The sequence below is a fragment of the Moschus berezovskii genome, chromosome 26, assembly GCF_049115385.1.
Source record: "Moschus berezovskii isolate FMDL1 chromosome 26, NW_MosBer_1.0, whole genome shotgun sequence".
Taxonomy (NCBI): domain Eukaryota; kingdom Metazoa; phylum Chordata; class Mammalia; order Artiodactyla; family Moschidae; genus Moschus; species Moschus berezovskii.
Window position 1 is genome coordinate 7,209,928 of NC_142485.1, and position 26,966 is coordinate 7,236,893.

Below are 26,966 nucleotides of genomic sequence, written 5' to 3' on the forward strand. Positions count from 1 at the left end.
TTTTTATGGCTGAGTAGTATTCCGCTGTGAATAAAGAGCATATCTCTTTAAGCCACTTGTCTGTTGGTGGGGACTTGGGTTGTTTCTGTGTCTTGGCTGTTGTCAATGGCGCTGCTGTGAACTTTGGGATGCATGTATCTTTCTGAATTAGAGTTTTCTCCAGATATCCATCCAGGAGTGGGGTCACTGGAACATGTGTTAGCTCTATTTTCAGTGTTTTAAGGAACCTCCATACTGTTTTCCATGGTGGTTGCCCCAATCTACATTCCCTCCAGCAGTGTAGGAGGGTTCCATTTTCTCCACTCCCTCTTCGGCATTTTTTTGTAGACTTTTAAATGATGGTCATTCTGACCGGTGTAAGGTGATAGCACTTGCACTTCTCAAATAGTTAGCAGTGTTTGGCATCTTTCCTTGAGCCTATTGGCCATCTGTATGTCTTCTTTAGGAAAACATCCATTTACATTTTCTGCTCCTTTTTTGATTGGGTTGTTTATTTTTTCAGTATTGAGTGTATGAGCTGTCTGTATGTTTTGAATATTAACCTCTTTTTGATCGCATCTTTTGCAAATATTTTCTCCCAATCCATCGGTTGTCTTTTCACTTTGTTGATGGTTTCCATTACTACACAGAAGCTTATAAGTTTGATTAGGTCCCATTTGTTTATTTTTGTTTTTATTTCTTATGCCTTGGGAGACTGAGTTAAAATATTGCTATGATTTATATCAGACAATGTTTTGCCTATGTTCTCTTCTAGGAGTTTTATGGTATTGTGTCATATATTTGGGCTTCCCAGGTGGCACTAGTGGTTTTAAAAAAAAAAAAATCTCACCTGCTGATGCAGGAGATGTAAGAGACGCAGGTTTGATCCCTGGGTTGGGAAGATTCTCTGGAGGAGGGCATGACAACCCACTCCAGTTTTCTTGCCTGGAGAATCCCATGGGCAGAGGAGCATGGTGGGATACAGTACCTGGGGTTACAAAGAGTTGGACACGACTGAAGCCACTTAGCATGCACACATATCTTAAATTTAGGTCTTTAAACCATTTTGAGTTTACTTTTGTGTGTGGTTTGAGGAAGTGTTCTAGCTTCATTGATTTACATGTAGGTGTCCAGCTTTCCCAGCACCACGTGGTGAAGACAAGTCTCTGCTCCATTGAATAGCCTTGCCTCCTTTGTCATAGATTAATTGACTGTAAGTGAGTGTCTCTTTCTGGGCTCTGTATTCTGTTCCGTTGATCTGCGTGTCTGTTTTTGTGCTATTGTTACGCTGTTTTTGATTACTGTAGCTCTGTAGTATAGTGTGAAGTCTGGGAGGTATTTTGCCTCCATCTTTGTTATTTTTCCTCAGGATTGCTTTGGCAATTCTGGGTCTTTTGCAGTTCCATATAGACTTTAGGATTATCTATGCTAGTTTTGTGCAAAATGTCATGGGTCTTTTGATAGGCATCACATTAAATCTGCAGATTGCTTTGGGTAGTATGGCCATTTTAACAATGTTTACTCTTCCAATCCAAGAACATGGGATATTCTTCCATTCTTTTGAATCATTTTCAATTTCCTTTATCAGTGTTTTGTAGTTCTCAGTGTAAAGGTCTTATTCCTAGGAGTTTTTTTGTTTGTTTGTTTTGTCTTGTTTGACGTGATTTTAAAATCACATTTAAATTTCTTTGTTGGTCTAAAGAAATGTAACAGGTTTCTGTATATTAATGTTGTATCCTGCTACCTTGCTGAATTCATTTATTAATTCTAGTATTTTTTGTGTGGGGACTTTAGGGTTCTCTATATAGAGTATCCTGTCATCTGCAAATAGTGGCTGTTTTACTTCTTCCCTTCCAATTTTTTCTTTGTCTTTTACTTCTTTTTCTTGTCTGATTGCTATAGTTATGACTTCCAATACTAAGTTGAATAGAAGTGGTAAGAGTGAGCATTTTTGCCTTGTTCCTGTGGGAAGTTTTCAGCTTTTCACCACTGATGATGGTGTTTGGCTGTGGGTTTGTTGTAAATGGCCTTCATTATGCTGAGATATGTTTCCTCTAAACACATCTTGATGAGAGTTTGGCTCTCTCACATTCTTTTTCTGCACCTATGGAGATAACCTTCTGGTTTTGTCTTGTCTTTTGTTGATGTAGTATACCTCATTGATCCATCTGGGTAGGAAGAACCATTCTTGTGACCATGGAATGAATCCAACTTGATCATGGTATAGGATCCTTTTTATGTGTTGTTGGATTCAGTTTACAAATATTTTGTTGAGGAGTTTCACACCTATATTATTCAGAGATACTGGCCTGTAAATTTCTTTTTTTTGTAGTGTCTTTGCCTGGTTTGGTGTCAGGGTGACACTGGCTTCATAGAATGACTTCAGGAGTGTTTCCTCCTCTTCATTCTTTCGGAAGAGTTTGAGAAGGATTGGTATGAGTTCTTCTTTGTGTTTGTGGTAGGATTCCCAGTGAAGCCATTTGGTCCCGGACTTTTGTTTGCAAGAAGTTGTTTTTGTTTTTTTTTTAATTAGAGATTGTATTTCACTTCTAGTAACTTGTCTATTTGAATTAACTGTTTCTTCCTGACTCAGCTTTAGTGGACTGTATTCTTCCAGAAATGTGTCCATTTCCTCTGGGCTATCCACCTTGTTGGCATATAATTGTTCATAGTATTCTCTTACGATTTTTTTATATTTCTGTGCTATCAGTTGCTATCCTCTCATTTCTAATTTTGTTTACTTGAGTTCTTTCTCTCTTCTTTGTGAGCCTGGCTAAAGGTTTGTTAAATGTGTTTATCTTTAAAAGAAAACCAAAACAGTTGTTAGTTTTATTGATCTATTGTTTTTGAACTCTATTTTATTTATCTCCTCTCTGATCTTTATTATTTCCTTCTTTTTGTTGACTTTGCATTTTGTTTGTCCTTTTTCTAATTCTTTTAGATGGTAAGTTGGGCTGTTTGAGATTTTTTTCTTGTTTCTTGAGGAAGGCCTGTATTTCTATGAACTTCCCTCTTAGAACTGCTTTTCCTGCATTCCGTAGATTATGTAAGTTTGTGTTTTCATTTTGGGGCTTTCTCTTCTCTTCCATTCATCTGTATGCTCGTTTTTATGCCCACACTGTACCTAGCACCTGCCTCATTGCAGGAAACTGCCAGTTCCTCACTAGTGTTTGTTTTTGTTTTTTAAACAGAAGAAAGAATCAGTGAAGAAAACAAAAGATGAAGAAATAAAACAAATAGATGAAGAGAGAACCAGGCAGATTTATAAAAACTGGAAAGAAGATTCAGAGTGGCAGGCTTCTTGTAAGTACCCAGAGGCCTCTATAGTGACACTAAACCAGCTTGTTCACTTAATAATATGACAATTTGCAAAACACTTAGAATGGTTGTCCAGAGATATTTTTAACCCTAAATTATTACTCAAAGGCTACGGGCCAACTTTTGAATTGCAGAAAGGTTCTCAGCTCATCTTTGCACCAGCAACATTATGATGTATCTAAATGATGGAATGGTATTTAGCTATGAAAAATGTTTTGGAAGAGTGTTTAATGTCCTTGGAATATATTTATATCTTTTCAACTTGGAGAAGAAAAAGGATTATAAAAATAGTATGAAAAGCAGCCCTATTTTAAATTGTCTAAGTATATGAGGGAAAAGACATGGAAGGTTAACATATTAACATTAGTTTTCTTGGAGAGGCAGGATTCAGAGTTACTTGTTGGACTTGTTGTTTTTGTGTGTTTTTCTCAGCTTTCAACAGTGAGCACATCTAAACTCTGTCGTCAGAAGACACAGCGATAACAGGCAGGCTTGTCCATATCCTTGCCACACCTGTGGCTCAACCCTGCTTCATTCTGAGTTAGCACTGGCCAGAGACGGTCCTCCTGGTCAGAGGCCGGTGCCAATGAAGCAGAGCACAGGGTGAGCGAGGCTGACGCTGGTAGGATTCAGGTGTGAAGCAGGGTTAGGGCTTCCATCTGATTCGGACGAGGAAGCCCTAACTGCCCGGTCATCCCTTGAGGCAGCGGGAGGAGCCAGGGACGGGCATGTTCACAGAATGTTGGGAATTAATTCTTTTACAACGAACACCATTAACATGACAGTTTTTGTGAAAGGGAAATGTTCACCAGATCCCATCACTTCTATGCAGTGAAATGTTAGTGTAATGGAAGATTTTAGGCATTTCTTTGAAGTCAGACATAACAGATTCTGACCAATAATGCCTGAAATGTAGATAAATACCCATAAGGCTTATTCTTACATCCTGCGTTCAAGTCCATGATTCTCGGTTGCCGGAATAAAAATTGCCAAAGGAACAGCCCTTCTGTGTTACTGTGTTACAAAGCAATCGTTAAAGGCTGCCTTGGGTCGCTTTCACACACCCACCGAGGCTGTGACTGGCCCTGTAAGAATCATTTCCTTCTTTGGTCTGGGAGGCCGAATCACTTGTAGTTCAGCCACGCTGGACCACTCTGAGCATGGCCTTGCTGCCCACCCACCCTGTCCTCGGCCACGAGCCGCTGAGGAGCCCCTGACGGTCTGGGGGGCCCTCTGGGCTCCAGGATGAGACGGCGCTTCACCTCCTGTTATCCTGAGAGCCCGCTGGCCGGACCCTCGCTCGGGCTGAGGCTGTGCTGCGCCTCGGCCGCTGCAGGAGGTTCTCGGGCGCGGGGCTCGCCTTCCCTCCCCGCCCCTGCCCTTCTCTCCACCGTCTCCCTCTCAGCGAACCCTGCCAAAGAGAGGCCAGGCGCCGGGCCCGTCCCCAGAGCCCCGTCTGCCGCGCTGGCCCTGCTGGCCGTCTCCGAGCGCTGACTTGGGCCCCGCTGTCTCTCCTAGTGCGGAAATCCAAAGCTGCCGACGAGAAGCGCCGCTCCCTGGCCAAGCAGGCCCGGGAGGACTACAAGCGGCTGTCGCAGCGGGGTCGGAGTGACAAGGGGCCGCAGGGCTCCCCGGGCGGCCCCCAGAAACCCAGGAGGCCCCCGCTGCCCCCCAAGCCTCAGTTCCTGAGCCCAGCAGGACAGCCACACACAGCTCTCAGGTGAGAAGCAGGGCGGCTGGCGCTAAGCCTAAGTAATTAAAAGTGAGTTGTGTGGCCGCTTCGGGGACAGAGGCTGCCTGTGCCATTCAGTCTGGCCCCATCTCCCAGCCTATGATGCTGAGACACCTGGGCAGGCCTTCATCCCTCCTTGCCTGTAAAATCCCCACTGTGGGTACTACCAACATGCCCAGTAACTTCGCGAAGATACCTAGAGAGGTTAGTGACTTTGCATGCCCCCAGCCCAGCCCCACCCCTGTGACAGCCAGCGAGGCGAAGGGGACCGTTGAGGGGTTGTCATGGGAACCCGGGCTTGCTGGCCTTCACGTCACCAGCAGAGCTCCCTTTTGCACAGATCAGGATGGAAGATTTGATGACAGTTCTCATTCTGGGGTGGCCTTTCCTGGTGGCTCAGCGGGTAAAGAATCTGCCTGCCAGTGCAGATTCCCTGGGTCAGAAAGATCCCCTGAAGTAGGAAATGGCAACCCACTCCAGTATTCTTGTCTGGAACATACCAGGGACAGAGGAGCCTGGAGGGCTGCAGTCCACTGGGTCGCAAAAAGCCGGACACAACTGAACATACACACTCATTCTGGGATATACAGCTAAGCGCAGAGGTTGAGAATTTGGAAATATTTCTTTTTTAAATGAAGACTTTATTTGATGGTGAGGATTACCTTAGCTTTGGGGGTATTAGGTAGAACAATTTGTTTTGGAAGCCCCTTTACGAAAAACACAGTGGTACCACAGCAGAAACTCCCATACCTTATTTTTTTTTTAATTTATTTATTTTAATTGGAGGCTAATTACAATATTGTGATGGTTTTTGCCATACATTCACATGACCTTATGTTAAGTGATTATAAAATATTTTCTCCCGGTTATTGCTATTCTGTGATTTGGTATGTAGAAAGATGATATTTAAAATAACAGAGAAATCACATGTTGATTTAATGAAATACAACTGTCTAAAGCCTTGTCCTCTCTGACGTAAAAACTAAAAACCCTTCTCTGTTAGGAGTATGGAAAAATAAAGAACAAAGCTCTCCCTTTGTATGAGGTCAGTGGTTATCTTCAGGGTTTTTTCCTAATGGGAATTATGAGCTCAGAGGAAGCAGGGGGTGGGCGTTTCCTCTACTGTGATTATTTCTTTACTCAGTTGAAAGGTTCCGTCTGGGGACTTGCGGGCCAGTACGAACTGACCATGTTCTACAGCGTGACTGTTTGGGGATGAGCTTTTCCTTATGGATAACAAAACAAGGAAGACCCCACAGTGCTGTGACCAGCCGCGGAGTGTGAACTCCTGCCCAGCCCCTCCTGTGCCCGAGTCTGTCGCCGTGTCCGGCCTGGGTCCCCGCGGGCTGGGTGCTCCTCCAGGCTCCCCCGAGGGTGGGAACATGCCGTCATATGTCTGCACCCAGGGTGTTTTTAGAACACAGCCCATGCGACTGACGGCAATGAAGGTGCCCTTTAACGAGGGTTTTTAAGATGATGTTTTAAGCTCGGTTAGCTCATTTTTTCCAGCTTAAGCCACTTGCATGAAGTGCTTTTTGTGAGGTGGCCAGACTGGATGGTGTCAGGGCTGGGATTTCAAACAGTGATGACCGAGGTCAGCTAGCAGCCAGCCCAGGGCAGGACAGACACGGACAGTCCGTGGAGTTTCCGCTTGATCGCCGAAGATTTCCCGAAGAGAAGGACCTAATCTGAAGGTTGGGAGGGAAAACTAGCGTGTAATCTCCTGTGTGCGGTGTCCGCTCCCCCGGAAGGTCAAGTATTATAGGCTGTTTTCTCCAAACTGCTGTGTTCCTGTGTACTTGCATGTACATGACGTGTGTGTATGTACAAGCTGAATGTATGTCACATGTAACTCCCGGTAGCATGTGTTACCATTAAGACGTATAAAGAACATAAGTTAATTTACATGATATCCAGTAGCTCATTCAGACTCATAGTTTTTACATTGAATTCTGCTCAGAATTAGTGGGCCTGGGACTTATTATTAATACACTGCAGCGTTGCTTTTTATAATGGAAATTGACTTAGGTCCCAGAACTTAAGTTCTGCTACTGGTTTTTATTTCAAAACCACACTGCTGCCTGTATCTTTCTCTTAACCAGCCTTCAAACACTCTTCTTTCTTTTACTTTCCATTTCTGAGGCTGCCTTTTAACAAAACTTTTGAAAGTGTGTCAGAGAAGGAAGCAAGTCAGGGAGGTTAGTGGAAACAGGAAGAAGAGGAAATTGAATGATGAAAGTGTTGGGGAAGTTTATTCTGTTTGGTTTCATCTGCATGCAAGCACATGCTCTCCAGGAAAATATGGGGGAGGGAGGCGAAATATTTCACTTTTTCGTGCTCTTTTCTCAAAGAGTTAATGGAGCTTCTCACTCATATCAAAAATGAGTTAAATACTGTGGTGTTAACTCAAACGCATGAGTAGCCTACAGGACTGGCAGGGCAGATCCATTCCCCACCCTGTTCCCTGCCTTGGAGGAGCCCTGTGATGGCTGTGTGCAGGGCCCCACCCCATGAGCCCAGCCATGTGATCTTCAGACGTGTGTTATATCTGTGTGTATGTGTGTGTTTGTGTGTGTGTGTGTGCGCGCACACGCGCGCATGAGTTTTAAAAGCATTATTTTCAAATCCGCTGACTCTAACTTGCAAACCCTTTACGAATGTCAGGAATCAGAGAGTGACGAGGCCGGCGTCCAGCCCAGTCCAGGAGGACATCAGGCGCTGGTTCCGGGAGGAGCAGCTTCCTCTGCGGGCAGGCTACCTGGCGGACTCGGACAGCATTGCCCCCTGGTTCCACGGTGAGTGCACGGCGCCAACCCTGGTGGCGGGTGAGCCGCCCCAGAGAGGCCCTGATACTGTTCTCAGAAAGTGCATTTACCCAGCGTTCTCAGGGAGTGGCTGGCTCCCGCCAAGTGGCCCGCAGCCTTGGTGGCTGCCAGCGCAGGTTGGTTGATCACCCCAGATGGACACTGTGGGGCGACAGGCAGGCATTGCCCCCTGGGCACCTGCACAGGGCACTCGGTTGTGCCGCCCGCAGATGGCAGCACCGTCGGTCTGCCCCCCCCCAACCAGGGAGGGGCCACCAGATGTGGTCAGAAGGGCACAGGCCACGTGACCTGGAGCAGATCACGTTCTCTCTTGTTCTTGCTGTTCAGTCGCTAAGTCGTGTCCGACTCTTTGTGACCCCACGAACTGCAGCACCCCAGGCCTCCCTGTCCTTCACCATCTCACGGAGTTTACTCAAATTCATGTCCATCGAGTTGGTGATGCCATCCAACCATCTCATCCTCTGCCGTCCCCCTGTCCTCCTGCCCTCAATCCTTCCCAGCATCAGGGTCTTTTCCAAGGAGTCAGTTCTTCGCATCAGGTGGCCAAAGTATTGGAGTTTCAGCGTCAGTGCTTCCAATGAATATTCAGGGCTGATTTCCTTTAGGATTTGGTTCTCTGTGGTGAATCCATTTATCTGAGCCTCATTCTCCTCATGCATTAAATGAAGGAGTTGAGCACAGTGACCTTTAATTAAAAGTTCTGTGGTTTTGATCCCTGCAGTTAAGGCTGCTAGATGGGCTTGTTGAAGGCTGAGCAGAACTCAGCTCGTCAAGCATGTCTTCATGCGATGCTCAAAACTGGACTCATTCAAACCATCTATGTACCCTGCACCCACCTCACGGACCTCTCAGTTTCTTGGATTTCAAAAACAGGCGGTGACTTTCTGTCTGCTGCTTCTGTGAGCTCTGTGGTTGCGCTGGATCATCACTGGCTCTGTGGACAACAAAAGCTTTAAGACAGAAATCACGTCCTCTCACAGAGAACACTTGTCCTAATGGGTGTCTTGGTTTGAGTTGTGTTTAAGGCTGCTCTCTTTTCAGTAGGATCATCTCATGTAGAAATAGAGCCACAAAAATAAGCTCCCAAACCCATAGGATGGCAAACTCCTCTGAAAAAGAACCAAGTCATCTGTGGAAGGCTCTCTGTGAGGGGGCTGCTTTTACAGGTGCAGCAGAACCATCCGGTTTTCCCTGAAAATGCAGGTTCTCTGGTGACTGAGGTTTTGTAACTGTCCATGCCCAGAGGAGCCCCCTCTGTCTCCCAGGATGAGATTGTAAGCCTCCTTCCCCTTTCTGCTCTCCTCTGAAGATACTGGGGGAAGGAGTGACAACGGTGCCAAAAGATAAACAGAAAGAACGTGGTCAGTACCTCCACAGTCTCACATTGCCTGTTTTTTCCTTTTTAAGATAAGCAGTGAGAAAACTGGCCTCTTTGTAGTCTCTGTGTGATTGGGCAGAAGATGCTGCTGTCCCTGGTTCCAAGGGTGCTAGCTTTTTTAACTCCAGGGAGTGAGACATTCAAAGTGCTGATGTTATTAAAAATCCTGATACTTTAATAGGCAGTTCTACTTGAAAGAGTTGCTATGAGCTAGGAAGGCACAGCTGGGCTAAAAATTTATTTGAAGCTTTGGTTGAACTATAAGACTCTTGGATTTTACCTGTCATTTGTTAATTGCTATTGTTGATTTTTTTTTCATTTATACAAATATTTATCATGGTTGTATCAGTCGTGTCCGACTCTTTGTGACCCCACGGACTGTAGCCCGCCAGGCTCCTCTGTCCATGGGATTCTCCAGGCAAGGATACTGGAGTGGGTTGCCATGCCCTCCTCCTGGGGATCTTCTCGACCCAGGGATTGAACTGCGTCTCTCACATTTCCTGCATTGGCAGGCGGGTTCTTCACCACTAGCTCTGCCTAGGAAGCCCGTTGTAAGCAAAGTAAATAATATGATATGATATAGTGATGTAATAGTAAATACACAGCCATGTAGTCAATGTAAATTATTATCTTTAGTTTTAAGAAGAAAAAATTTTGCATTTCTATGATAAAGGGAAGAGGGACCACAGCTTATCTTTTGGAAACATAACTGTTTACTAGGAAAGGTGTTTTGAAATAATGGGATAGCAGTTCGCTGTTGGTTTGCCACCTTCCTTTCATTGGAAGGAACACTCCGTAAATCACCCTTCGTAAGTTACTGTTTTGGCCACCTAATTTTCCCCTGATGGAGTCTGTATTTCACCCCTTTCTCTAAATTAGCTTTGAGTAAGGGAGTGGGAACCAGGGAACAGGGAAGTGAGGGCAGCTGGGCCTCTGGCTTGTGGGGTGGGTGGGGGCTGCACACTGTTGGTGAGGCAGGGCCCCAGAGGATGCGGGAACTTAGGAGAGAGGGCAGGGCACTAGCTCGGGGTGTGATGACTTTGGAGGTTCTTTGGGGCCGTTGTGTGAAACGGTCCATGGGGCAGCCAGACTAATGGGCCAGAGCTGGAGATAATAGACTGGAATGTCAGCACATAATTGGAAGCATGGAGGGCATGGGGTTTTCCAGGGGTGAGCCGGGAGGGTGTGAGAGAGGAAGACGAGGCAGCACCCAGCACGGGGGCAGAGAGGAGCAGACGGACAGCTCAGGTCCAGAGACCGCCCGCTGCCAGCTCAGGGAAGATCAGGCTTTGAAGGCCTTCAACCGATGGGACGAGGCCCACCCAGGCCATGGAGGGCTTTTCTCTCCTCCTTTGAACATGGTTTTTTCTAATTATGAAATAGTTTGAACAAAATCAGTACAGGGGAAGATAAATCCAGTGCCAATGATGTAACAAATATTATAGCTGCTCTCCAGATGCGGGGAGTGTTAAAAGCTATATTTACTTTGTATCTATTTTTATCAGGAAACAAACCCTGAAAGACAGAATTAAGGCTCCTTTTCTACTCTGTTTTGATGCTGCTTCCTCTCTCCTTCCCAAGGGATGAACCGCTCTTCTGAAGCTATCTTTTCCATCCATATTTACATTTTATTACATGTGCACATGTGTGGGTACTTCAGTAAAATATATTTTAAAATTATAAAACACAGGTATGCATATGTTTCTACAAAACAGAACAATGTGTTTAACATTTAACATATAACATGGTATCACGTAGACATTCTTCTGAAACATGCATTTTCTCTCAATGTTATGTTAAGTGGGTTTTTCCTTGTTTATGCATGCATGCTAAGCCGCTTCAGTCATGTCCGACTCTGTGCGACCCTATGGACAGCAGCCCACCAGGCTCCTCTGTCCACAGGATTCTCCAGGCAAGAATACTGGAGTGGGTTGCCACGTCCTTCTCCATTCCTTGTTTATCAAGGTAGACTAATCATTCCTTTTACTTGTAGTGTAGTATTTTATGATATATTATTTATATATTTATAATACATATACTATAAACACATAATCTTTTATTTATGCTTAGTGATATATATTTTATTACACACACATATACACACATGTGTCACTCATCTCTTCTCCTATATTTGGTACAATTTTTTTGCTATTATAGAAAATGACCTATCTCCTTGAACACATTTGTGATCATTTCTTCAGAGTGTGTATTTTAGAAGTGAAATTGCTGGGAGGTAGGATATGAGCCTCTTTAATTATATTAAGTGTTGCCAGATGTCCTCCAAAGTGATTAAACAAAGTTATACTTCCACCAGCTGTACTTGAGAGTTTGTTTTCCTACATACTTGACACGTGGTTAATCTTACCAGTGGAACCACCTTATTTTAATTTGCATTGATTTGTCATCAGTTTATCTTTTCAGGGTTCCTAGATAGGTGGGCCGGAGAAGGCAATGGCAAGCCATTCCAGTACTCTTGCCTAGAAAATCCCATGGATGGAGGAGCCTGGTAGGCTGCAGTCTCTGGGGTCACTAAGGGTCAGACACGACTGAGCGACTTAACTTTCACTTTTCACTTTCACACATTGGAGAAGGAAATGGCAACCCACTCCAGTGTTCTTGCCTGGAGAATCCCAGGGATGGCGGAGCCTGGTCGGCTGCTGTCTATGGGGTTGCACGGAGTCGGACACGACTGAAGCGACTTAGCAGCAGCAGCAGCAGCAGATAGGTGGGTGGCTTCTTCTGTTATTCCTTGTAATCATTTGACCATTCTTTCTGGTCATACGATGCCCCAAGGCAGCACAGAGTTTTCTTGGCTCCTAGCTTGGAAAGGTGTCTTTGGTAGTAGGTCAGATGGTAAAGAATCTGCCTTCAATGCAGGAGACCAGGGTTTGATCCCTGGGTTTGGAAGATCCGTGGGAGAAGGGAATGGCAACCCACTACAGTATTCTTGCCTAGAGAATTCCATGCACAGAGGAGCCTCACGGGCTACAGTCTATGGGGTCACAAAGAGTTGGACGTGACTGAGTGGCTAATACACACGGCTTGGAAATGCAGTGTGATGCAGGCTTAGTACCAGACTTCCAAGATGGATCACTGGGTTTGAGTTGTGTTTTCTCCTATGTGAATGGAGGTAATAATAGTATCTCCACCACAGCGTTGTTTCTTAAGTAAGTCAGCTGACATTTGAGAAGGCTTGGGTCCTGGTACAGCGTTTCTGTTGTAACTGATCAGCCTAAGAGAAAGTTCACCCCTCCGGTCCCCTCTGCCCTTCTCCTCCTCATCAGCCTCACCCCACCAAAAAGTGTTGTCTTCAGTAGCAGCGTCACGTACAAGGATGAGCCAGCATCCTTCAATAAAACAGAGCTTAATTATTTTCCTCAAGTATTTATTAGGGCCTGTCCTTGGTGGTGGCTTCCCTGGTGGCTCAGACGGTAAAGCGTCTGCCTGCAGTGTGGGAGACCTGGGTTCGATCCCTGGGTTGGGAAGATCCTCTGGAGAAGGAAATGGCAGCCCACTCCAGTACCCTTGCCTGGAAAATCCCATGGACGGAGGAGCCTGGTAAGCTACAGTCTGTGGGGTCGCAAAGAGTTGGACACGACTGAGCAACTTCACTTGTCCTTGATAAGTCCAGAGCCCAGGAAGGCAGCGATAATCTGGAAGGACCGAAGGAGAGCCACCCCGCCAACAGGGAATGAAGCTGCTTGGAATCACCCCAGGCGGTTACGATTGCGTGTGGGGCCAGCAGGGCGGGTGTGGAGGGACAGCAGTGTGTCCTGGGGTTGCTGAATGGGGCTGCCTCTCTTACAGGTCTGTAATCTGAGTGCAGTGGTCTGTTGGGTTTTGTTTCCTCAAGAAGGATTGTCTTCTCTCTCTGTCCTCACCCCGTACCTCCTCTCACGCGTGAGTGTTCAGGCCTGTCTTGATCGTCAAATACGATTCGTGTTTTTATCCATTTCATTCTCCCGAGTAGTCACCCTGTTACAGCATCTTCCGGGCTGGACTGTTGGTGCAGTTGGCGATAAGTGTCGAGAAGCTCTCTTGGCTAACTTAACACTCAACTGAACATGGTCATTTCACTCATTCTGTCTCTTGCTATGGGTCTCCAAAGTAGGTAGATATGTAATTAACTGTACTCACTTCTTGAAGGAAAGGGCTGGGGAATAAGGTCCATCCATCACCCTGCAGACCCATTTCTTCACTCTGTCCGTCAGCATTTTCCTACTTCTGTGAAACACACAGCAGTGTCAGGAGCTTAGGAGCCAGCAGAGGCTGCGAGTGGGAAGACGGGGAAAGGATGGAAGGAAATGCACAAACAGATTTCTGATTTGGGAGATCTCTAATTGCTTCTGTTGTTGTTAGAGAATTCACACGCTTGCTTTATGCATCAATAGTTGATCATTATTCCTCTGAAAGGTAATTTACACTTCCTTATCCAAATATGGAAGTGATTAGATGGTTGATTAAATATTTCCACCTGATTTATTTCTTTTGAACGTCTTTGCTGTTGTGGCATATGATCAGACTTGCTCTCCAAATGCTTTACATTTTTAAAAACCTTTGTATTTTAAGCTACTTAAAAAGTAAATCCCTTTAACATCTACAGGATACCAACACAGTTCATACTACAGCTATTTTGATTGCTTCCCTTTTTCCTGTGCTGAGCTCAGTCGTGTCTGACTCTTTGTGATCCCGTGGACTGTAGCCCGCCAGGCTCCTCTGTCCATGGGGATTCTCCAGGCAAGAACACTGTCCATGGGGATTCTCCAGGCAAGAACACTGGAGTGGGTTGCCATGCCCAGAGATCGAACCCAGGTCTCCCGCATTGCAGGTGGATTCTTTACCATCTGAGCCACCAGGGAAGCCCAAGAATACTAGGGTGGGTAGCCTATCCCTTCTCCAGGGGAACCTCCTGACCCAGGAATTGAACCGAGGTCTCCTGCATTGCAGGTGGATTCTTTACCAGCTGAGTTACCCTGGAAGCCCCTCCATTTTTGATACACCCTTCCAATTTTCATTCTCCAAGGGGGGTAAATCGTATCCATTTCTGTGGAGGCAGTCATTCTCTCAACCCTCAGTTCCCTGGAGAGAAGTGTCCAGGCAGAGTCCTGTGTCCTCCCAGTGTTACTGAGTCCAAGCTCACTGCTCACTGCATGACAGGCCAGTACACTAAGAGATGAAGCGCTGGGACATGGAATAGTAACTCTATTTGGAAAGCCAGAAGATCAAGAAGATGGTGGACAGTTGTCCCATAGAAGCATCTTCCCCGAGTAAGAATTCAGGCTTCTTTTATACTAAAAGGGGAGGGAGGGATGGTTGGCTGATGCGAACTTCTTGGTGTTGGAATCCTTTGTTCTTGCAGCTGTCTCCCTAGGTCAGATCATAATGTTCCTGTAAACCTCCAAGGAGACAAATGTTAATTCTCTGTTCTGCAACTTTTTATCTCTATGTGAATGTAAAAGAGTTATACCCTTAAAAGTTCAGAGGCTTGAGAATAGGCTTCCTGTACATTTCAGGCTATGGGTAACATTCTTTTTAGAACAGGTGCAGAGCCCAGCATGACTCAGCACAGGCCACAGGGCACAAAAGTTAGAGAGAAAAAAGAAACGAATGCAATATGGAGTCAGTCTTGCTCTTCTCAGGCTCTGTCAGCACCGTCCTCCACCCAGAGGGGTTGCATTGAGAAAGTCTTACAGAAGCCTCCCAAGATTTCTTTCAGGCTAAAACCTTAATGAACCTGGACACTGGCACCCTAGCAATGATCTGTCCTCCAGCCATTTTCCTGAGGCTTGGAGATTTCTTACTTGTGGGGCCATCAAAATTCTGCCCATCTCTCACAAAGGGATTTTCAAGGTTTGTCGTGACTTACGCACAAATGACTGATGGGCGTGACTTTCCAAAGTCACACTAATGTATCCACCCTGCCTCACCCTGCCCTGTGATTCCTCTCCCTCTTGGAGCGGGAGAGGCTGTGGAGGGCAGCAGGAGGACCTGGGTGCCTGGGTGAGGCAGGCAAGGGCACGGGAGGCCTTGACCTTGGGAGGGACCAGCAGACCTGAGCCACGAGCCCGAGGACTCATCGAGTACCGAAGCTTCACCTGCACTGTGGCCTCAGAGCGCTGTGTCCATGGTACTCCGCAGTACTCCTCTGTGCCTGCCTAGTCTTAGCTCAGTTCTGAAATAACTAAAGTGAAGATAAAGACGTGAAATCTACAGTACAGATTTGAGAAGCGCTGGCTTCTCTGCAGCGAATACTACACAATTGCCTGGGAGACCTTGACTTTTTTCAGACATTACCCGCTGCAGCAAACTTGCTGCAAAACTCTTAGTATCTTTTACCACTAATGCTGAGAGGAGTTCATGAACCTCAAAGCCCTCCCTTGAACTTTTCAGGTGCTGCTGGCCATGGGGGTCACTGCCTGCCTGTGCCAGGGGCCCTGCGCTTCCCATGTTTGATGCCCGGGGGGCTCTGGGCTTGTGGTTCCCGCTGTGTTCTTGAAGGGGCCTGAAAGGCGAGACAGAGGGGAGCAGGTGGGCCCCACTAAGGACAGCGGCTCTGCTTGGGGTTTTACTTGGGATATTTTTCTGGAAAGAGGGAGTCTGTACTCTATGGAGAAGCAGCTTTAAACCGATGCTTTTGCTGTTATGTTTTTTTCGTTGTCACATGCCTGTGTCCTGGATTTCTGCCGTCACAGAGCAGCCTGGACACTGCTCCTTGACGCTGGTGGCGGGTGGGAGGGGAGAGGAGCCAGCTCACTGGTGACAAGTGCATCCCCAGGGCCACGCCGCCTGCACCCAGCTCCCCGTCCCCCACCAGCCGGCTGCGTGGCCTCAGCAAGTCGCACAACTCCTGCACTGGCCTGTCAGCTGTCCGATGCAGATAACACATTACCTGCCTCCCAGGGCTGGTCGGAAAACAGTGAGGTACAACGTGCGACGTACTTAGAAGCGTGTAAGACACGTGCTCAGTCACCGTTAGTAAGTGTTGGCCATTACGGTGATGGTGTGAGAACAAATGATGTCATCTTAATCTTTGAATTACTAGGGAAACATGATGAATAATATTTTAAGACCTCTGACCACTTTTCCTCATCCCTAAGGTGCCTGAGCCCTGGTAGCTCAGCTGGTAAAGAATCTGCCTGCAGTGCAGGAGACCCCAGTTTGATTCCTGGGCCGGGAAGATCCCCTGCAGGAGGGCACAGCAACCCACTCCAGTGTTCTTGCCTGGAGAATCCCACAGACAGAGGAGACTGGCGGGCTACAGTCCACGGGGTTGCAGAGTTGGACACGACTGAGCAGCTAGCACTTGCACTTCCAAGGTGCCTGAGTGCTCAAGGGCACATGTCAGCATCATGGTGCATCTCCTTCTAGGCAGAGGACCAGGGCAGGGCCCGGAGCCTCTCTGAACCTGCGTCCTGTACATGCTGAAGGGTCAGAGGGTGAGGTAGGGAGAGCTGTCTCCCGAGTGTGACTCACCAGGGGTGACCTGTACCCTCTCAGTCTGCACGGTTCTGCTTGAAAACACTGCCGGCTTTTCTCTCATCCACCCGTCCCTGGGCAGGTGGCAGTGCGGGGCTCTGAGATCACCTTGAAAACAGAGCTGTGTTCCATCAGGAACGTCAACTCGGTGCCACGACCTCCCTGCACCACCGTCTGGGGCAGAGGGCATGGGACAGATGACAAGAGAGGGGAGGTTGAGACAGCACCCGGGGCTGCACTGCCCCAGCAGACCCCCATGAGGTCAGGGAGCCCCAGAGGCGCGGGCTGGGGTTTCTTTGCCCTCGACCGCCGAACTCTGAACTGCAGGGATCACAGCAGTCACAGTGCATCGTCCCCACATACGGGGACCGCACTGGGTAATCACTGAAAAACACATCTCTTTAGGCTGCCCAAGTGGGACGTGAACACCTCTTTGTGAAATCAATCTCATTTTAAATTCTCAGCCAACGCCAGGAAAGTTTCACGAACCCAGTGGGTTGGGCTAAGCCAAGTCTGGAGCAGGAGTCGAGAGCCAAAACCACCGCCAACGTGTCTTGTAGCTTTGGGTGCCTGCCTTTCTTTCTCAGCTTTCCCACCTGTAAAACCGCCACCACTTGCTTGCTCGCTTAGTCTCTCGGTCTTGTCCGACTCTTTGCGACCCCATGGACTGTAGCCTCCAGGATCCTCTGTCTGTGGGGTTCTCCAGGGAAGAATACTGGAGGGGGCAGCCATCTCCTTCTCCAGGGGATCTTCCCAACTCAGGGATGGAACCCAGGCCTCCTGTGTTGCAGGCAGATTCTTTACCATCTGAGCCACCAGGGAAGACCCCCAAGTGGCCATGGTTCTGCTTATCCTAAAGCTGTCTGGGGAAGAAACACAGTGAGTAGGAGCCTCTGGAGCCCGACGTGCCTCCAGGGGCAGGTGTTCTGGAGGGTGGGTGCGAGCTTGGCTTCTTTGGTCGGGCCTTTGGTTCTGGCCCGCGCTCCAGGCCCACCTTGGGACCTCTGAGACGCGGGCCGTCCCCTCTGTTCTCGGGCCGTGACGGCACCTCATCTCCAGGCCTCAGTGAGGAACAGATGAGGGACAGCCCACCAGGGGAGGGCCAGGCAGACGTGAAGGGTTCTCGGAGCTGTTGCTGCTGAGTTATGAAACACGGCTTTTCCAGGTGCCGGAAGCAGGTCGCGCAGGTGTGCATGTGACTCAGGCCTGCGGGTACCTGGGGGAAACACGAGGGCACCCCCGGTCCCTGTTAGCAGCTCTCAGCCTAGTGCCAGTGGGTGCTAGAATTGTCCTGGAGAGGGACGCTTGTCACTTGACTGTGAGCGCAGTGTGTGCTGAACCTTTCCCCGGCGTCTTCCAGGTGGCTGGTCCTGAGGGCGTGAAGATAAACAAGGAGCTGTGGTTGCTCACGAGGAGGCGGGCCGAGGAGAGACAGCAGGGCGTGCCGGGGGCCCTCCCAGAGCGGTGGACCGTGCTGGCCGGGTGGAGGAGGGCCCCGGTGAGCCCTTGGAGAGGCCAGAGGCAGGCAGCCTGGGGGCGTCACGGCCTCAGCAGGGGCTGGAGGAAGGCCACTGTCTGTACTAGAACCGATTTCTTAGTGTCATGCCCTAGGCAGGGGTCCCCCGGTGACTAGCGTCTGATGCTGGACTTTGGTTTTGCATGCAAGAGCCCCCTTTGCAGGCAGACCAAGCTCGCCGCTTGGCCGTGCCCTCAGCCAGACCTCCCTGGAGACCTCTGCTGCTCTCGATGGCATCGTAAAAAATTGCATGTCGACCTGTGTCATTACATGCCCCCAGAGCCCATGCCCTTCAGGAACGCCAACCCTGTGGTGAAGCAAACGAGCAAAGCCTGGTCCCCGTGGCGCTCACCTTCTGCACCTGCCATGGGTGCCACCGAGGGGAGAGGGGCCCCGTGCTGGTGTCTCTGGAGCCGAGGCAGAGCCAGAGTTTGTGCGCGCTGAGAACAGCTACAGACTGGGGGCCTCACAGATGGTCTGATTTGCAGCTACTGTTTGACCTGACATGAGGAATTTGTCTCATTCTGGTTATAATCTTCCAGAATGGCTTTCGTTCTAGGAATTGGACTCCATCGTGGTGAAATCCAGATACTATAAATGACAACATCCATACCATCTGTTGAAGTCACTTGGAATTTCAGAGTCAGCCTGTCAGGGAGGGGAAAAGAAATCTTTCCAGGAAGAAGTCACTGAGCAATCCCCCTGGTTTCAGAGAGTGTCAGACCCAGAGTTTTCACCCTGCAGCCCCTGCAGGCCCTGGGCAGGCTGGTCACTAGTGGCCTGGGTTCAGCCTCCGATGCCCGCCGTGGGACCGGGTGTGTGTAGAAGGTGAAACGGGCAGGAAGGAGCAGTTGCCGCGGGGATGCTCACCTGGGCATTATGTTGGGCGCCTGATGTAGACACCGGGTAGTGACCTCAGGGGCTCCTCAGAGTCACAGCATCTGCTGTGTCCAGCGCCTCAGTCTCGTTAGGAAAGGGCAGGAAGGCAACTGGACTGGATTCGGCAGCCTGCAGGGCAGGGTCCTGGCAGAGCTGGACACCAGAGGAGAGGCCACCTGCTTCTTCCCTCGCAGGCGCATTTCCTGTCCATGAGGGGCTGGCCTCAGGCCCTGCTGTCACCCCGCATCGCCCTGTAGCTGAGCTCCCACGCCCAGACATGTGGGTTCTGGCCCTGCGGGAGACACAGGGCCCGGGGAGTGGGTGATCTCTAATCCTCCCTTCTCAAAGGTCTACTTACAGAAAAGAACACAAGTGGTTTCATTTGACGTTTTACTCTTGATCTTTAGGTTTAATTCTCAATTGACTTTACTAACCTTAGTCTTGTCAGACTAGGGAGCTGTGATAATCCATTGTCGTTTCACCAGGAGGCTTTTTGGGTTTCTCCCTAATCGTAATAGTGAGTGTCAGCATGGAAGAGGCGGGAGGTTCTGTCTGCTGACGTGGGGAACGCTGCCCTCTGCCCAGAGTTCAGAGAAGCTCCCCATCCTGCCAGCACGTGTCTGCGCACTTCCTCTCTGTCTTACCACGTTGTGGGCTCACCTGAAAAATTACCGATGGGGAGGCGCAAGAAGGGAAACTGGGAGCACGGGTCAAACCTCAGGAGTGTGGACTAATTGGGGGGCAAGGCTGGTCTTGAATTACCATGAATTCATAAGGCATCCAAACTGTGCATATGTGTGTAACACGTGTGTGCGTGTGTGTATATGTGTGTATGAAGAGTGACATCCTTTTGAATATCTGTGAAGGCACAAATAGTATGCATATACACACAGGGGGCTTCCCTGGTAGTTCAGCTGGTACCGAATCTGCCTGCAATGCAGGAGACCTCGGTTCAACTTCTGGGTCGGGAAGATCTGCTGGAGAAGGGATAGGCTGCCCACTCCAGTATTCTTGGGCTTCCCTGTTGGCACAGACAGTAAAGAATCCACCTGCAATGCAGAAGATCTGGGTTCGATCCCTGGGTTGGGAAGATCCCCTGGAGGAGGGCATGGCAACCCACTCCAGTATTCTTGCCTGGAGAATCCCTGTGGACAGAGGAGCCTGGAGGGCTGCAGTCCATGGGGTTGCAATGAGTTGGACACGACTGAGCGACTGAGCACAGCTCATATACACACGTACGTGCATATGCCTGCATCTCTTGCTTCCTTTAGATGAAGCCTCATTTAGGAGTAGTCACAGCAGAGGGCCCTGTCACTAACTCGCTGACACCTGGCCAGGGTGCCCACCTTCAACACTGTCAGCCTTTGGCACTGAATCACTATCTGTAGTGAGGCTGTCCTGTGTGCGGTGGGAGCTTTAGCAGCATCCCTGCCTCAATGCGCTGGAGGACACTAGAGACACCCCCACCCCCCAGCCCCAGTGTCTCAGATGTTTCCAGACACCGCTCCGGTGAGAACTCCTGCTCCAGATCTCATGGGATCATTCCCAGACTGCAGGGTCCCCAGCAGTCAACTTGGGAGAGCTCACCCTCCCAGGATGACCGTCAAGGGTCCTACCACTCAGAAGCCACGTGACACCCATGCAGTTGTCCCTGGCTGTGCGTGTGGAAACGTGTTCTGAGGGGCAGGTGTTCCGTTCGTACTGCATACGTCCCAAGTCACTTCAGCGGTGCCCAGCTCTTTGAGACCCTATAGACTGTCGCCTGCCTGGCTCCTCTGTCCATGGGGAGTCTCCAGGCAACAATACTGGAGTGGGTTGCCATGCCCTCCTCCGGGGAATCTCCCCCACCCAGGGATCAAACCCAGGTCTCTTATGCCTCCTGCTTTGGCAGGCGGGTTCTTTACCATCAGAGCCACCCTGGCAAGCCCTCCATTTGTACTGCACATTTGCTTATGGAACCTACCCCAGCCCAGGTACCAAATACCAGAGGACGAACCACACTCCTGCTCCAGGGAAACCCAATGTGGACTTAGGGCTGCTCGGGTTGTTAACTGGCCTTATCCACACGGCTGTGTTTAGCAGAGGAGAGCTTTGGAGATCATGTGGCTGAAACCCTGCCCTTCTTTCCCGCAGGGATCCTCACCGTAAACAGAGCGAACGAGCTTCTGAGCACCTGCGTGCCGGGCAGCTTTCTGATCCGGGTCAACGAGAAGGTCAAGGGCTACGCCCTGTCCTACCAGTCCGAGGACGGCTGCAAACACTTCCTCATAGACGCCTCCTCGGACTCATACAGCTTCCTGGGCGTGGACCAGCTGCAGCACGCCAGCCTGGCCGAGCTGGTGGAATACCACAAGGTGCGGCCCTGCACACGTTTCACTCGCTCGGTGGCGGGTGTCCTGCAGCTGCTCTGACAGTGAAAGGCAGTTTCACGGAAAGCACCTGAGACGAGCAGTGGGAGATCAGCCCCCCGCTTAGATAACTGCTCCCTATAATACTGCTCATGGTCAGTCGCTCAGTCGTGTCCGACTCTCTGTGACACCAGGGACTGTAGCCCTCCAGGCTCCTCTGTCCAGGGAATTTCCCAGGCAGCAGTACTAGAGTGGGTTGACATTTCCTCTTCCAGGGGATTTTCCCGACCCAGGGAATGAACCCACGTCTGCTCTACCTCCTGCATTAGCAGGCAAATTCTTTTAACTGCTGAGCCACGTGGGAAACCTTCCCGATAACAAGGATTGTTAATTGCATTTCCTTTATCACTGAACCTGGTCCCTCCTCATATACTCAGGGAGAACCCACTGGGGCAGAGAACGCACGAGATGATGCAAAATCTGCGCACTCCCATCACATAAGAACTTTTTAAAAGTACAGTTGATTTTCAGTGTGGTGCTAATTACTGCTGTACAGCAGAGTAATTCCATTATACATGCACACACACACATTCTTTTTAAAAATCACGTTATTTTCCACATGAGAACACCCTTAATGAGAGCACAGGCCCGGGAAGGAGGGAGACCACAGGGCAGCTTGTGGACAAGAAATCTTTCTCTCGGGGTTGCCTAAACCAAGAAAGCTTAGTGTAAAGGAAGGGGAGACCAGAAGCTGTGTGCTCCAGCAAGGCAGGAAGGGCTTCTTATGAAAGTGTCTTGTAAATAAGACGCGGGAGCCTGGGCTGACGCCCGTGCTGCTCTCACTGGGCTGCAGCCTGACCTGTACTGTCTCCCTCACAGGAGGAGCCCATCACCTCCCTGGGGAAGGAGCTCCTTCTGTACCCCTGCGGTCAGCAGCAAGAGCCACCCGACTACCTGGAGCTGTTTGAGTGACGGCCCTGCAGCCAGCAGACCCCACGGCTGTGGACGCACGCGAGAAGCCACAGCGAGCCGACCCCGACCAAGGGAAAGGACCATTGAGGTTCCATAAAGATCTCTGCACACACGCTGGAGTTTCACGCCAAGAGGGAATCGCCTCCTCCACACTGTACATGCTCCAGCAATAAAGGGAGACGAACCTGCAATTCCACAGCTCCTAACATGAAGGCCACGACACTAACGACATGTGAAACAAACCGAGAAACTCATACCTCGTAGGAATTAAGCGCGAGTGAAATTGCTTCGGTCGTGTCCGACTCTGGCGACCCCATGGACTGTAGCCCACCAGGCTCCTCTGTCCATGGGATTCTCCAGGCGAGAATACTGGAGCGGGTTGCCATGCCCTCCTCCAGGGCATCTTCCCGACCCAGGGATCGAACCCGCATCTGTTACATCTTCGGCATCAGCAGGCACATTCTTTGCCACTAGCGCCACCTGGGAAGCTGGTCCGAATAAAGGGACACCTCAGAACCAGACTCTCCCGGGCCTCACGGGAAGGTCTCAGGCTCCTGTTCACGTGAGTTCAGGTGGCACTGGGGGCTGAGCTGACCGCCCCCACCACCTCACTTACTGGGTGTGTGGCAGCCAGGGTGTAAGACACATGGGGAGCACGAGTTGGAGATGGGGTGAATGAGGCGTTTGAAGGTGTCGGAAGAGGGGCTTCACGTGCACAGAAATACCCTGGACGAGGGCAGGAGGCGAGGGGCAGTGTGTCAGTTGGTTTCCCGGCTCTGGGGGAGCAGGCAGGGCTCCAGCCAAGACCACAGAGAAGGGGGAAGCCCCGCGCATAACTGGTGTTGGCAGATGGAGCAGGGCATTTGAGGGAGCGCTCTGGACACCACGTGTCCTGGGATGAGAACCCCCCCTGCATCTGAACCTGACCTTATTTGAAAACAGGGTCTTGGGGGCTGAGGTCAGACCAGATGAGGGTGGGCCCAAAGCCGATGACTGGCGTTCTGACAAGGAGAGAGGGTTCTGGAAGCGGACGCACAGGCCAAGGCAGAGCCACGAACAAGGAGCTGCAAACCTGGGGACACAGGGCCCGCAGGGCAGCTGGAGCCCCCCCTCCCCAGGGCCCTGGGGACACCTCAGCTTCAGACTTCTAGCCTCCAGGACTACGATGCAATAAATGTCCTTTTTCATGAGCCACTGAGTTTATGGTAATTTATTACAGGAGAGCCCCAGGAGATGAATACAGACGTTTATGACATCACAGATGCTGAAAGGCACTGTGTACCTACCTGTGGTCACTGTTCAGCCTGCCCGCCTCCTAATGAAGGGAAGGCGGGAGATGACCTCCCCTGGCAATTCTGGCAGATGTACTGGGTCAGGTGTCTCCTGCCCCACTGAGGCCACCCCCGCCTCCAGCGGCTCCTGGATGAGCCCCAGCGAGATCGTCCCGGGAGAGGGGGCCCTGACTGATAACTCTGGGCCTGACTCCTGGGGCAGCAGTTCTAAAGGAAGCATAGGGCTGTAGCAGTCTGTCCGTGAGGGTGTTGGTTGTGCAAAACACACCTTGGCTGTGTACAGTACAGTCAGAGAAGGGGGTGGGGTACATGTATGTGTGTGAGTATGCGTGGGCGTATGTGTGCTGAAATAAGGTTTTTGAGCAGATTATTGTTAAGTGTTGCTTAAAACGTCCCATGTGGTTTCTGTTGTCTGAGAGATCGTGTCTCTCAGCTTTCCTGTCTAAGAGTAGTTTGGCAGTCATGACATTATAGAACTGCAGGGATATGCAAAGGCTGGGGGTCAGAAACTTCTGTTCCCAGCTTTTCCCACCATTAGCTGTATGACCTTGGACAGGTCCCTCTACCTCTCTGAACCTCAATTTTTCACTTATAATGAAACAAGGTGGGATAACCAGGTCATTATTTATTTTTACCCAGCTCTGAAATCTTGGGAGTTCTGAAATGAATAGAAAAATATCCTGTAGTCACTAGTAATTATGAAGACAGATAAGATGTTGGCATCACCCTCTGCTGACAGTTATTTTGGAGGAAGTTAAGGAAGTCATATCCGGAAGCCACTACACTGACATCCCACTACACTGAGTGACATCCCTCTGGAGGAAGACTTGGAAAATAGAGGATGATTGACTGAGCAAAACTGCTATCCGCAGGGGGAGCAGATTTGAGTTCTTCATAATCTTACCCTGTTGGTTATTGATACTCAGAACAAGAAACCGTCCAGTGTTTGATGATATGATGGCCAAAAGTAACACTTGACATTCCAAGAGGAACGTTTTACATAATTTAGAAGTTGTTTACAACTCGGTGGGGTTGGAGAAGCCTGAATTCTCATCCCAGCTCTGCAGTTAGATTCTGTCTCCCAGTGTCTGAGCCTGGTTGTGGCTGAAGGCCAGGATGTCCACTCCGGCCTGGTGTCGCCCTCCCGCGGCCTCGGCCCAGCCAGCGCCCACACCTGCCTGTCAAGGCTTCCTGGTCTGGGAGCCGCCCCAGGCCCTGCAACCACCCACCTCGGAAGGACCGTGCCAAATACCACTCCCTGACGCGTCACTCAGCCCTCCCCTGGGAGATCCTGGGTCTCCTCCTGCCCCAGACCCTCCGCTGCTGCTCTCCCTGCCCCTCCCACTGCCAGCCCCGGCACCCTCACCAAACTTCCAGCAGGCCGCGGAGGGCGCACCAGAGAGTCTCTCTGCCCATCAGCGTCACCAGGAGGCCAAGCGACACGAAGAAGGACGTGTCAGTAGGCTCAAACCTCACACCGAGAGGAAAGCACAGGGACACAAACAAACCCAGAGAAAGGAGGGAAAGTGGAACCAGGGCACAGGCAGGCCGCTCAGGAGCATTTGTACCCCAAACGGCCCTCCTGAGCTAACGCTTTGGAACTAACCATCCTGTTAGTGTAGGGTTGTGGCTGCTGTGGCACCAGGTCTGTTTTTAAAATAATTTTAAATTATAAAATTTAAAATTTTAGAAATAAAAGATTCTTTATCACCAGGGAAACCATACTGACCTATAACTTTTTTTTTCTTTTGTGGCACTTTTGTCTCGTGTTAGTATCAGGGTTATGCTGACCTTGTAAAATGTGTTTGGAAGAGCTCCCCCTTCTTCTGTTTTTTCAAAGCTCAAAAAGGATTGGTATTAATTCTTCTTTGGATATTTGGTAGAATTCACCAGTGAATCCATTAGGTCCTGGATTTTTGTTTGTTGGTAGGTTTTTGATTACTGACTCAATCTCTTTGTTAATCATCCCGATCAAATGTTCTGTTACATCATGAATCAGTTTTGGTAGGTTATTTGTTTCTAGGAATTTATTCATTTCTTCTAGATTGCCCAGTTTGTTGCCACATAATTATTCACGTGGTCTCTTGTGATCCTCTGTATTTCTAACCTATCGGTGGTAATTTGTCTTCTTTCATTTATGATTTTATCTGAGTCCTCTCTTCTTCCTGGAGAGGCTAGCTACCGGTTTATTTTGTTGATTTTTCCACAAACCAGCTCTTAATGTGACTGACCTTTTTCTATCGTCTTTGTTTTCTTTTGGTCTCTTTCATTTATTTCATTCTGATCTTTGTTATTTCCTCCCTTCTACTAACCTTAAACTTCACCTTTTTTCTTGTCCCTTGAGGTGTAAAGTGTGGTCGCTATTTTGAGGTTTTTCTTGTTTCTTGAGGTGGGCATTTATTGCTATTTCTTTCTTTGAACTGCCTTTACTGCATCCCATAAATTTTAGTATATTTCACCTCTGCTTTTGTCTCAAAGTATTTTTTAAGTCTCTCTTTTGATTTCTTCTTTGGCCCAGCCGTTATTCAGTAGTATGCTGCTTAATCGCCACATATTTGTGACTTTCCAGTTCTCTTCATATAATTGATTTCTAGTTTCATACTTTTGTCATCAGAAAAGATCCTTGATGATTTCAACCCTCATACATTTATCAAGAAACAGGTTTAGTGGAGTTTGTCTTTAATTTCCATTTATTTTTCTTATTCTTTTCAAATGAGGTTAGCCATCCCAGCCAGAGAGGTGATGTCGGCTGTTGTAGATTCATAAACCCTGGAGCTGGAGTGGTTTAGGCAGGGGGTCAGTTGTGAGGTTAGAGGCTGCGGGATTCATGATGGAGGCAGGGTGTTGCTGGCAGCACTGTACTCAGCTGGTTTGAAGCCAACGTGTCTGACCCTCAGGTAGGTGAAGAGTAAGCCCAGTTCACCCAGCATCCCCAACCCCACTGCCTGCATGCAGCACCTGCAGGCCATCTGCACAGCGAACCTCCAGCCACCTGGTGAGTCTTAAGCAGAGGTCATGAAGGCGGCCTGGCCCTCTCTGAACCTCTGGGTGACGACAGAGGCTGAGACCACCCGAGGCATCACAGCATCACTTGTCTCCCCAGCCCCTCCCCTTGGAAGAGCAGCAAGGCAGACAGGGCCAGGGGCACGGGCTGGCTACTCCAGAGGGCGTGCTCAGAGGATCAGTAATGCCGAGATGTTTGAAGGCACCTCAGCTGACTGAGAGAAAATTTTCTGTGTTGAAAAAACCAC

General features: G+C 49.2%; 1 protein-coding gene across 4 annotated transcripts in view; it reads left to right on the forward strand.

The window, feature by feature from the left end:
* SH2D4A (SH2 domain containing 4A) overlaps positions 1-26,069 on the forward strand; it is a 64,481-nt gene extending 38,412 nt beyond the window's left edge. For 3 of the 4 annotated variants that reach the window (XM_055416710.2, XM_055416709.2, XM_055416708.2), the window contains 5 exons: positions 3,171-3,282; positions 4,816-5,017; positions 7,694-7,824; positions 21,237-21,457; positions 22,331-26,068. In XM_055416710.2, coding sequence (XP_055272685.2) covers positions 3,171-3,282; positions 4,816-5,017; positions 7,694-7,824; positions 21,237-21,457; positions 22,331-22,423 — 759 coding nt within the window. In that variant the 3' untranslated portion in view covers positions 22,424-26,068. Of the gene's footprint in view, positions 1-3,170; positions 3,283-4,815; positions 5,018-7,693; positions 7,825-21,236; positions 21,458-22,330 lie in introns of all 4 variants that reach the window. The other variant, XM_088832734.1, reaches the window with a different exon arrangement.
* The last annotated feature ends 897 nt before the right edge of the window (positions 26,070-26,966 follow it).